This window comes from Dipodomys merriami, unplaced genomic scaffold (assembly GCF_024711535.1).
Source record: "Dipodomys merriami isolate MVZ:Mamm:240054 unplaced genomic scaffold, mDipMer1.0.p SCAF_106, whole genome shotgun sequence".
Taxonomy (NCBI): Eukaryota; Metazoa; Chordata; class Mammalia; order Rodentia; family Heteromyidae; genus Dipodomys; species Dipodomys merriami.
Window position 1 is genome coordinate 688246 of NW_027202338.1, and position 12531 is coordinate 700776.

The window sequence follows — 12531 nt, forward strand, 5'->3', positions numbered from 1 at the left end:
GCTCTACCACTTGAGCCACAGCACCACTTATGGTTTTCTAGTGGTTAATTAGAGATAAGAGTTTCATGGACATTCCTGCCTGGGGTTGGCTTTGAACCTCAATCCTCAGATCTCAGCCTCCTGAGTAGCTAGGATTACAGGTATGAGCCACCAGTGCCCGATCTGTTATTTCATTTTTGACAAAGGGTTCAGCTAACATTTCCTAGGACTGGCCTCAGAATTTGTGATCCTTCCACTCTCTGCCTTGAGTAGCTGAGATTATGGACATGCATGACCATGACCAAAACTCTCCATCTCTTTTTTCAGATGTTCATAGAGATGATCCCCAAATCTAGCAAGGTCTTCCATCAAAATCTACCTTGTTGGAGCTGGGAAGGTAGCTCAGTGGTAGAGTGCTTGCCTTGCACGCATGGGGCCCTGGGTTTGATTTCTCAGCATCACATAAGCAGGAAAAGCCAGAAGTGGCGCTGTGGCTCAGGTGGTAGAACACTAGCCTTGATCTGAAGAGCTGAGGGACAGCGCCCAGCCCTAGAGTTCAGGCCCCAAAACCGACAAAAATAAAAAAAACCTGCCTTGTTGTAGCCCCCCATACCTTTGAAGTCTCAAATGCTTCTCATTTGGGATTTCACCATAAATTCTTCCCTGCCATGCCATCACAAGAAGTGTGCCCTATCCCCAGAACCAGCTACCTTCCCTTTAGTGAACTGTGACCCAGTCACTCAGGAAACACCACCCCACACACACTTCATGGTCTCTACTGCTCACTGCTGGAGCCTGGAGTTCAGCCTGGGAGGATATAAGTAGGAGAAGTAATTGCAACAGAAAAGTGAGTACAGATGTAGCCACAGTATGTGCCAGCAATGGTGTTTAAGGATTGGATGATTCAATCTTCAGAATAGCCAAGTAAGAGCTGGGCCCTGGTACCTTATGCCTGGAACCCTAGCAACTCAGGAAGCTGAGATCTGAGGATCATAGTTTGAAGCCAGCCAGGGCAGGAAAGTCTGTGAGACTCTCAGCTCCAAATAACCATCAAAAAGTCAAAAGTGGAGCTGTAGCTCAAGAGACAGAATGCCAGCCTTGAGCAAAAATGCCAAGTGATAGTGAGAGGCCCTGAGTTCAAACCCCAGATTAGAAAATTAGGGAACAGGTAACTTCAGAACCTTAGACCAAAGCCTAGAAATATTGGGGAAAAAAATAATTTCCGGCTTGTATCAGCCTTCTAAGGAGGCATACTTTATGTGCTGACTCCTCATTGGATAACTAATTTACTCTGGACTCTCTGATTGGTTCATCCACAATCAGCCACACCCACTCTTCATCAGTCTAGCGCTGTATCATCTTCTTTGATTAGTCCTTGATTCCCAAAGGAAACCTTTATTCCTGATTGGACAAAGCTCCATACATGCCCCTTTCTGATTGGATCATTGACAATCACCAGCCTAGGTGCAAATAGAAATTTATCTTTGAAGAAGTGGGAACCCCAAGGAGGAGGGGGGGAAGAGAAGAAAAACAACAACAAAAATAAAGAGTTCCTTAAATATCTTGTCAAACAGATAGTATGACCATTGATGACAGGATAGCCTCAAGTTCAAGTCCAAACTGCTCACACCATTGGATCCAAACGACTACACTGGGATTCTATGCCTCAGTTTCTTCTATTTTAAATCAAAGGATCCAGGTATGGTGATGCATGACCATAATCCCAGCACTTCTGAGGCTTGAGGCAGAAGGACCTTAAGTTTAAGGCCAGCCAGGGCTATATAGAACAATCTAGTCTCAAAAAAAAAAATAGTGGATAATAATAGTATCTTCTTCATGGAGTTTTGTAAGGATTAAATGAGTTAATGCCTGTGAAGTGCTCTGTGTAAGTACCGGGGCACAGAAGGTGCTCTCAATAGCAGAATTAGCTATTATCATACATTTGAGTATGTCTAAGTGCATGACCTTTAGATAGGTCTCTTTGCCTGTTTGACCTCAGCAGCCAAGAGTTCCCAGGTCTGTTTATTGAATACTCCTTGTGTCCCCTAGGTCCCTTCCTTTGCCACCTTCAGTCATCAGATAGAGAGATTGTAATCAATGGGATGGATGGAAAAATGGGGGTTAGAGGCCAGTTGCCAAGAGGAGAGGCCTCGACCAATCCCCCCTCCCAAAAACTGAAATTGGGTGGAGGGAGGGACAATTTCTCTATGGACCAGTTTGGGGGGGGGGATGATTGAAGTCCTTATACAAGAGACTTGGGACTGGGGACAGGGGATAAGGGACTGGATGGAGCAGGGGGAAGTGGTGAGAGGGAGGAGATGGATGGAATAAGATTGGGACTGGCTTTTAGGCTCTCCCTGAGGAATGGGGGGGGGGAGCTGCCCAGACCCAAGGTCACTGTGTCATTGTTACCATGGCAACGGCCACCTCTCTACAGGGAACCTGGAAAGGGGTGGAGTTGGGGGGGGGGGCTTTCCTGGTCCCTGAATCTGGAGATGGAGGAAAAAACAGTGAGAGACCTGGAGGAAAAACCTGAGGAATTGTTTCATCATCTTGGTGAAGACTTGTTCATCTTAGAGTTCACAGAACCTGGTACACCAAAGGTGCTCAATAAATATCCTTCAGAGACAGAGCCAAGGGCTGACACAGTGTCCATGCCCCCAAACCCCAGATGCCACTGAAAGGAAAGAAGAATCAGGAACAGGTTGGGAGAAGGGGGGGTCACCATTTGCTGTTTCTTCAAGGCACAGGTGTCCATTGATACTGCCACATCTTCCTCCCTAACCCAGGGACCCTAGCACCTATCCATCAAACCCCCAAACCACTGGCCAGCCACCAGCAACTCCTGAGCCCCTGAAGCAATTATGATCAATTCATTCACTTCTTCACTTTTAAATTCTTTCCACTGAAGGGCTCAGTGTTCAGTGTGAGTGAGCACTGAAGTCCACTAGCACTGAAGCCTATAAGGTAGGGAGAGAATGCACTACCTTTTTTACCCTCAGGGGGTGTCTGTTCCCTTAAACAGCAACCCCCCCCCATAGATTCAGAAGACTCAGACCCCTCACTCCCACCCCCAACCCATTCCCCCAAGAAATCCCATAGTCCCGGCCTCTTCTAGTAAACAGGTGTCTGAAAAATGTCTGTTTCCCCCTCCCCTCAAGTCTTTCTGCCCCCTGTCGGCCAACGACTGGAACTGCAGGGCTACCACCCACAAACATGAAGTCAGGATTGAGGATCTGAGTTCTTGCATTTTTTTTTTAATGGTTTTATAGTCTTGGATGTTTGGATGGCAAGAGTCTGGAATCTTCAGTTCCCCCTTGGGACTCAAACATGAGAACTTCAAGTTCCTGCTTCCAGAGTCAACGGAAAAAAGACAACTTCTCTTGGAGCCAGGCCTCTGTGAGGTCGTCGGTGGTGCGGATTTCAAACACCTGAGCAGGGAGAGAGATCTCCACATTAGAATTCCATGGGGACTGCAGACACCTTAGATCCAAGGATTAGGGGGTAAGAACACAATCTTCGTCCCTCAGCCCCAGGTCTCCAGGCCCCTCTGGGATCTCGACATTCCCACCCCTTCCTTCCCTGCACCTTGGTGAGCTCGGCCGTCTGCACCAGTCTGTTCTTACTCCCAGCGTACATCATCTGCTGCTCCGGTTTGCAGCCTGTGTGACACCGAGAAGAGTGTGTCACTGAAGACCCGAGAGTGCTTAGTGACACTCTAGACACGTCCTTCAAGGTGGCAGTTTTCCAAGGGCCTTTGGAACTGCTATGGGATGTCCCAGAATGCTCTACTGAATTTCTAGTTTCTACATTTGTTTGCTTGGGGGCTTCAAGTTCTTTTTTCTTTTTTTTGCCAGTCCTGGGTCTTGAACTCAGGGCCTGGGCACTGTCCCTGAGCTTCTAACACTTGAGCTACAGCACCACTTCCAGATTTTTCTGTGTATATAGTACTGAGGAATGGAACCCGGGGTTTCATGCATGCTAGGCAAGCACTCTACCACGAAGCCACATTCCCAGCCTGGCTTCAAGTTCTTATGTGTGCATGGTGGGGGGGGGGGGAGGGCAGGTCCTCTGATTTAAAGGCCAGATGTAGATTTCCCTGCAAAAGGAAAGGGGTAGAGGGTGGCTTCTGCCTGGGGACAGAGGGAGAGAGGGGGTTGTGGCTTTAGATGCATCTAAATTCCTCCCCCTCTTTCTCTCTCTCTCCTCTCTCTGTCCACCATCTTTTTTTTTTTTTTTGGTCAGTTGTGGGGCCTGAACTCTGGGCCTGCACTGTCCCTCAGTTCTGCAGTTGAGCCACAGCGCCACTTCCAGCTTTTTCTGCTTATGTGTGCTGAAGAATTGAACCCAGGACCTCATGAATGCAAGGCAAGCACTCTACCATTGAGCCACCTTCCCAGCCCCTCCAGCACCATCTTCTTGCTCTAATACAGGCAATCCATATGCATTTAAAAAAAAAAAAAAGCATGCACGCACATACACTCACACCCCTGGTCCCCTAGAATCTAACCCATCTCCTGAGGATAAGAAAAGCCATGTCTCACCCACAGGGCTGGAGAAGATAAAACACAAGGGGTAGGACACCCGGCCATCTGCATGCACGTACTTATAGCTGTAGACCACGAACCTATGCCAGCAATAAGGAAATCACACTCAGCACTTTAGTCTGGCTTCAGCCTTCAGTTCTCTCTCTCCCTCCCTCCCTCCCTCTCTCTGCCTCTGTCTCTGTCTCTCTCTCTCTCTGTCTCTCTCCCAGTACTGGTGCCTGAACTCAGGGCCTTGAGCTATCTCTTGGCTTTTTTTGCTCAAGGCTGGCACTCCACCATTTGAGTCACATCTACACTTTTGGGTTTTTGGTGGTTAATTAGAAATGATTCTGGATTATCATTTTTTGTTTATACATACATACTTGTTTATACATGTTTGTATGTATATACCATAGTGTAGATATTAATATGAATATGAGCATATATAGATAGATGGATGGATGGCCACATAAAGTCTTAGAAAGCAGAGATTATCTTTTTGGGGGGATGGGGGTACTGGGGATTGAGCCCAGGACATTGAACTTGATAGGCAAGTATTTTGCCACTCAGCTACATCCCAGCCCAATTATCTTTTTTTTTTTTTTAAGTAAATTTTTTAACCAGACTCTGGTGGCTCAGGCCTGTATCCTAGCTCTCAGGAGGCTGATATCTGAGAATCATTGTTCAAAGCCAGCCTGGCAGGAAAGTCTGTGAGATTCTTATCTCCAATGATCCACCAAAAAGCCAAAAGTGGAGCTATGGCTCAAGTGGTAGAACACCAGCCTTGAGCAAAATACCTAAGGCACTGCACCTATACCCTGAGTTAAAGCCTCCAGACTGGCATGCACAAGTGTGGGTGCACACACACACACACGCGTATTCGTGCACGCACACACACAGATAATCTGACTTATTGAATTGAAATCCCCTTTTGTACAACCTCTTAATAATTTTTTTTTTTTTTTGCCAGTCCTGGGGCTTGAACTCAGAGTCTGAACTCTGTCCCTGAGCCTCTCTGTGCTCAAGGCAAGCTACTCTACTACCTGAGCCACAGCACCACTTCTGGCTTTTTCTATTTATGTGGTAATGTGGAATCGAACCCAGGGCTTCATGCACGAGAGGCAAGCACTCTACCACTAAGTCACATTCCCAGCCTTAATTTTTTAAAAAAATAAATGTTTTTCTCTCTTTCAGAAACAAAGCCAGTAAGACATTGAGACTAAAGCAAAAAATAAACTCTAAACCAACATAATATATAAATTAATATAAAATTATGCAATGAAAGCCAGATGCCGGTGGCTCATGCCTGTCATCCTAGCTACTCAGGAGGCTGAGATCTGAGGATTGTGGTTCAAAGCCAGTCCAGGCAAGAAAGTCAGTGAGACCCTTGTCTCCAATAAACCAATAGAAAAAGACCGAAGTGGTGCTGTGGCTCAAGTGGTAGAGCGCTAGCCTTGAGCTGAAGAGCTGAGGGACAGCGCCCAGGCCCAGAGTTCAAGCCCCATGACCAACAAAATACATAAATAAAATAATGCAATGAAATAATATTACATCAACCAAAAGTTCTAGGAAGTCTTCATCTCAAACACAGAGACCCTGAGTCCATGCACAAGTGATCCCTAAGTCTAGGCCTCCATTTTCATCCCCTCCCCACAGCCTAGTCCTCCACTCCCTTCCCCCGGGATACCTGGGCTGTCTCTCTGGCAACTCCAATTTCAGTTCCTCTGGAGAAATATTCTGAGACGGGAGACAAGGGACAAATAGGAGAGAAGGAAACAAATAAAGGCCATAAATAAGCACATACATAACCTACTTCATGTAAGTAGGTCCTGTTATCATACCCACACAGCCCAGAGATATCAAGACACTTGCCCAAGGCTGCACAGCTGGAAGTAGCTGGATTCAGATTTGAATCTTTGTTCCCATGGTAACCACTTCACTATCCTTCCTTTCACAGGGTGGGTGGAAGCTCAGCTCTTAGCCAGTCCTACCCCACACACCCCACAAAGCCACAATCAGAAGGAAGCCTTATCATCATTTATGATTTACTGATAAAGACAAGGTGGCTTCCTTGTCTTCCTGATTACAAAGGAGTTCTGTTAATTTATCAAGACTCATTTTCCTCTAAGTGTCAGGGAGGTATGTGTGTTTTCACACAATCCTGGGGCTTGCTGTGGGGCCTGGGTGCTGTCCCTTAGGTTTTTTTGCTCAAGGCTGGTGTTCTACCACTCGAGCCACAACTCCCCTTCTGGGCTTTTGCTGGTTAATGGGAGATAAGAGTCTCAAGGATTTTCTTTTCGATTTTCTTTTTTTTAGGTCTGAAACCCGGACTTTAACTCTGTACCTGCTGCTTTTGCTCATAGGCTAGCACTCTATTAACTGATCCATGTCTCCAGCCCCCCACGGACTTTCTTGACTAGTCTGGCTTTGAATTGCTATCTTCAGATCTCGGTCTCCTGAGTAGCTAGGATTATAGGTGTGAGCCACGAGGGCCTGGCAGTATCACTTTATTGAGCACATAATTTGCTCCAGGCCTTAACTTCAGGTTAAGGAATTAAACCATTGTTCTGTAAGCAGACTAGGAGATTGCATAGGTAAAAATATCAGACACACAGCAAAGGTCTCCCGGTGTTTGTGGCTCTCAGTGCCCGGGTCTTTGCATCCATTCTATGTCCCTTGAGTCCTCAGTACTGCTTAGGGGGATCCCGTTCCCCCTCCCAGACCCTCACCTGAAATTCTTCCTCCAGAACCACCATTTGCCGGTCTTTATCCACTTTCACTGGGGAAAGGAGTGCACGTAGGGGTTAGACCTGCACCCAACACGTAGATGACACCAACCACACCCCTTTGGCCACGCCCACCACGCTAACCCCTCCCCACACCCACATAGAGGTGCTGGTCCCGCCCCTTTAACGCCACGCCCACCTCGACGCAGGCAGCCCCAGATGCCACGCCCACCTCAGTGACAGTGGCCCCGCCCCTATCCCCCCCAGTTTCCCGTGGAGGGGGGGTGGAAGATCACTCACTTATGATGGCTGCATTGTCTGTCTCTTTTCGGAAGCGGAATTTCCTCAGCTTTTCCTTTAGCTCCGGGTCCACCTCGCACACCACCAAGGAGTCAGACTGCCAGAAGGAACAGGAAGACTTGAGCTGGTCTAGACATAACCCTTGTGTCCCCCCCCCCCTCCCAGCCTCAGTTTCTCTCTCCAGGAAAGGAGGTCACAAGACTCTGCCCCTCCCGTTCACCAGGACAAAGGGCCCAGAAGTCAGGGTGGAGGCTTGGTGAAGAAGACCCAGGGATCCATTTGCCTAGTTGCTAAGTCCAGCAAAACCACCTTTCCCATCTGTGACCTCTAGGCCACAGCTGACCTCCACCTTGATGTCCTCCCCACCGCAGCCCTGCTCAAGCGCCAGCCCCAAGCCCCTCGCCCATCCCATTCAGCTCTCGGCCCCCTGACCATGGCTTGCAGCTTGCCTTCTTTTCTCAGTTCCGCTGTCTTCTAGAGGTGGGGACTACGGCTGTGGGGGGCGGGCTGTAGGGTAGGGGGGAAGGTTTCATCCAACACCACATCCTGTTTATGCCAGTTCTGGGACAACTGTCACTTAAGGGCTCCTCCTCCTCCTTCCTTCCTCTAATCAGGCCAGGATGGTTCAAGCTTTGCAATCACTCAGACCAGGGTTCAAATATTGCCTTGTGGGTGGCTCTAGCTAAGTGGCTTCGCTCTTCTATTTCAGGATTGTAGTGAGGATCCTTAGGTTCACTTGTCTCCCAGCATGGCTGATTTGCCAGGCATGGTGACTCACTCTTGCCTGTAATCTCAGCACTCAGTAGGCTGAGACAGGAGGAGCATGAGTTCCAGTCTTCAAAACACTAAGTGCATGCCAGGTGAGGAGGCTCACACCTGTAATTCCAGCTACTAAGGAGGCCGAGATCTGAGGATCATGGTTCAAAGCCCGCCTGGGCAGGAAAGTCCATGAGACTCTTATTTCCAATTAACCAGGAGGAAACCGGAAGTGGCATTGTGGCTCAAGAGGTAGAGCGCTTGCCCAGAGCTGAACAGCTGAAGGACAGCACCCAGGCCCAGAGTTCAAGCCCCACCACCAACCAAAAAACAAACAAACAAACCCACCAAGTGCTGGGGATTCAATTGTGCAGTACCTGGCTTACGTTGGACTTTTTTCATGGCCTCTGTGGCCCTACAATTTTGCCAGATGTATACTCCTCTCCATCTTAACATTAAGACTATTCAGTTTGGGTGTTGGTGGCTCATGCCTGTAATCCTAGCTTCTCAGAAGTTGGAGATACAGAGGATCACAGTTCAAAGCCAACTTAAGCAGAAAAGTCAGTGAGACTCTATCTTCACAATAACCAGCAAAAATCTGGGCTGGAGGTGTAGATCAAGATGGCAGAGTACCAGCTGTTAGCAGGTAAGCCAAGAGAGCACAAAGTTCGGAGTCCAATTCCTGGACCAGCATTAAAAAAAAAAAGTGTTCTGGGGAGTAGGGATGTGGTTCAATGTTAGAGAATATGTTCAGCATATCTCTGTAAGACTCTGGGTTCCACTAAAAATAAAAGAAAATATTTTGTATTGCCTCCTTTCCCATCTTGAAATGAAATTCCTAGGTAATGTGACCTACTTACACACATAAATTCAAAAAAATCAATATAATAACCCTAACTGTCAAATAAAGAAGAAATAACGGTAAAGTAATTTATGAGAGAACCAGATATATTTTAGTGAGAAAATCCAAACAAACAGAAGAGAATTTTCCCAAGGTCCTGATCCATTGTGCTCACTGAGTTTGCTCCCTTCCCTAGTAATGGGGAGCTCCAATCTATTCTTCAGCTCACCCCTGCCCACTCAAGCATGTCTCTGTGGTTGTCCTCTCTCTTACCTCTATCATCTGTCCCTAGTGGATTATTCCCCTAGGCCTACAGAGTTATTTCTGTTCTTCGAAAAACTAAAAACCCACTGGGTATGGTTGCATACACCTGTAACCTCAGCTATTCCGAAAGTGGAGATAGGAAGATCATAGTCAAGTAGGAGACACTACTTGAAAGATAACATAAAGTAGGAGTGCCCCTTTCATGGCTAATGTATGTTAATAAAAATTAAAAGTAATGGAAAGTGTGTGGTTCATGTGGTAAAATGCATGTTTAGCAAGCTCAAGTCCTAGAATTCAAACATCACTACTGCCAAAAATAAATACATAAACTAAAAACACCATCTCCATGGCTGTTTCTGCTCATTCATTTCCTTCTTTATTTTATTTGCTTATTTTGTTATGATCCTGGGGCTTGAACTCAGCCTGGGCTCTGTCCCTGATCTTTTTCACTCAAGACTAGCACTGTACCACTTGAACCATAACTCCACTTCCAGCTGTTTAGTGGTTAACTGGAGACAAGAGTCTCTCAGATTGTTGGTCACCAGTGGCTCATGCCTGTAATCCTAGCTACTTAGAAAGTTGAGATCTGAGGATCACAGATCAAAGCGAGCCTAGGCTGGCTGTAAGACTATCTCCAATTAACTACCAGAAAGCTGGGAGTGCCAGTATGGTTCAAGTGGTAGAGCACTTGCCTTGAGCTGAAGAGCTGAGGGACAGCACTCAGCCCCATGACTGACACACAAAAAAAAGTCTCTCAGATTAATCTAGACTAGATTTGAACTTCCACCTTCAGATCTCAGCCTCCTGAGTAGCTAGGATTACAGGCATGAGCCACAGGCACCTGGCTAAAAAATCGTATTGAATAAATGAAGCAACATGAAGAGCACAACTACCTCTATATCTATGCAACAGGAAAGTTGTAGCTTCTGTCTAGGAGGTACTAGTTGGGTTTTGTGACATCCCTTCCCTGGTGTGAAATGGCTTTTCCACCAGCCTTTGTGAGATTTGCACCTCCTTCTGGATTGGTCTCCTCCTTTCTGGGCTTTTTTTTTTTTTTTTTTCTTTTTCTGGCCAGTCCTGGGGCTTGAACTCAGGGGCCTGGGCATTGTCCCTGAGCCGCTTTATGTTCAAGGCTAGCACTCTACCACGTGAGCTACATCGCCACTTTGTTTTTTGTGGTTAATTGGAGATAAGAGTCTCATGGACTTCCTTGTCTGGGCTGGCTTTCAACTGCAATCCTCTGAGTAGCTAGGATGCTGCACCCTACTTTGCTGGGCCTTCTTGATATTAATTAAAAGTGACAAACTCCCCACATCTTCATTTCTTAGGATTTCCCTGGGCCTACTCATCAGACTTGGCTGGGCTTCATCCCTCTCACAGCTTCCATGAGCATTTTTTTTTTTTTTTTTTTTTGGTTGGTCGTGGGGCCTGAACTCTGGGCCTGGGCGCTCAAGGCTAGCGCTCTACCACTTGAGCCACAGCACCACTTCCGGTTTTCTTGTGGTTTATTGGAGATAAGAGTCTCACAGTCTTCCTGCCCAGGCTGGCTTTGAACTGTGATCCTCAGATCTCAGCCTCCTGAGTAGCTAGGATTACAGGCGTGATCCACCGGCGCCCGGCCTGTTCACTGATTTTTTTTATTTTTATTTTTTTATTTTTGCCAGTCATGGGACCTGAGCTCTGGGCCTGGGCACTGTCCTCAGCTTTTCAGCTCAAGGCTAGCACTCTACCACTTGAGCCACAGCACCACTTCTGGCTTTTTCTGCTTATGTGGTGCTGAGGAATCGAACCCAGGGCCTCATGCATGCAAGGCAAGCACTCTACCACTGAGCCACCTTCCCAGCCCCTTGTTCACTGATTTTTAACTCGTTAATCTTTGGCTCCAATTTGCCCCCTCGGTTGTGGAGCTTTCTTGGACTTCATCGTCCACCTTGAACGTCCCTCCCATCTGCAACACCTCCTTTCCCAACAATCCTGCTGTCCTCGCTTTCCCACCCTCAGCTGCTTCTCTAGTCCCTCTAGATCTAGTTCTTCCAAATCGGCCTTCCATATATAAGTGAAAGCCATCATCAGTCCCAAGCCCCCAACTCCTTAAGATCCTCCCCGTCTTGATCCCTGTCACAGGACAAGCCCAAACTCCCTCCAGTGGCCAAACATCTGGCCGCAGCTCATCCCTCACCACTCCAACCCTGAATGCATTTCTTTTTGAATTCCAGTAACAAGCCATCCAAATGCCTCCGTCATCCGAGGTTCTCAAGTCACCCGAGGGCCTTCTGGCGGGTGGGGGCGTGCTGGTCCCCTCCGGATTATTTACCACTGATGCAGGACACTTTGAGGACTCACTGCAACAATCCTATTTACTGATGGTTTCTTTCCTGCTGGAGATGCCTTCTCTCTTTCCATCCTAAATGGTCCATCTCCCGCCCCTCCCCGTCCCCGGTCTCACGGGAGATCGGCTCAGAGTAGCACCCTGGGGCGTGGGGACCAAGGTGTGCAGGTGCTGTCTCTGTCTCTCTCTCTCTCTCCTCCTTCTCTCTCTGTCTGTCTCTGTCTCTTTCGCTTTCTCTCTCTCCTCCCACCTCTCTCTCGTGAGCTCGGAAGTCGTAGGGCTCAGGCCCAGGGTGAGGCGTGTCAGAGGGGCGGGGTGGAAGGGGACTAAGAACGCCAGAATGAAGAATTATGACTCTGAAGAGACCGGCGCGAGATCGCCCCCTGTCGGCTCGGGGGTCCAATCACAAGGCTCTACCGGCCCGTTGCCCTTGGCAACGCCCCGCGCGCCCCTCCCTTTCTCCCGCCCTCCACTTAGAGTGCGGGCCTGGCCGCCTGCCCGTCACCCTCAAGTCTGACCAATCCCGTTAAAGAGAGGGCGGGCCTCTTGGGCCTCGTTCCAGCCCCATCGCTCCCCTCCCTGGTCAGGACCCCGCCTTTTCGTCGCACACCTCCCGCCCTTCGGGCTGCCCTCGCCGCGGGTTGGCTAGTGCCCTGTTCGTCATCTGGGCGTAAGCTAATGGCGGCGCGCGATGGGCCCGTCGGGGCGGGGCCAGGGGCGGTGACGCACGGCGCGGTGACGCAGCGCGACGGCGGCGGTGGCGGCGGCGGTGGTCGTTGAGGGAGGAGGGAGGGGAGCTTGCGGGCCAGA

At 48.5% G+C, this 12531-nt stretch overlaps 1 protein-coding gene across 6 annotated transcripts; it reads right to left on the minus strand.

Moving 5' to 3' along the window:
* Positions 1 to 3216: 3216 nt before the first annotated feature.
* LOC138812638 (glia maturation factor gamma) lies at positions 3217 to 12515 on the minus strand. Of its 6 annotated transcripts, none has more exons than XM_070000686.1 (7): positions 12332 to 12515; positions 7532 to 7628; positions 7235 to 7284; positions 6193 to 6242; positions 4524 to 4606; positions 3568 to 3641; positions 3217 to 3410 (listed from the first exon to the last, which is right to left on the minus strand). In XM_070000686.1, exons 1-7 carry the CDS (start codon positions 12383 to 12385, stop codon positions 3339 to 3341), a joined length of 480 nt encoding a protein of 159 aa, XP_069856787.1. In that variant the 5' UTR covers positions 12386 to 12515; the 3' UTR covers positions 3217 to 3338. The 6 variants fall into 6 exon arrangements, with proteins under 6 accessions (XP_069856787.1, XP_069856778.1, XP_069856819.1 ...); XM_070000677.1 differs by lacking the exon at positions 12332 to 12515 and adding an exon at positions 11736 to 11832; XM_070000718.1 differs by lacking the exon at positions 12332 to 12515 and adding an exon at positions 11707 to 11794.
* Between the last annotated feature and the right edge of the window lie 16 nt (positions 12516 to 12531).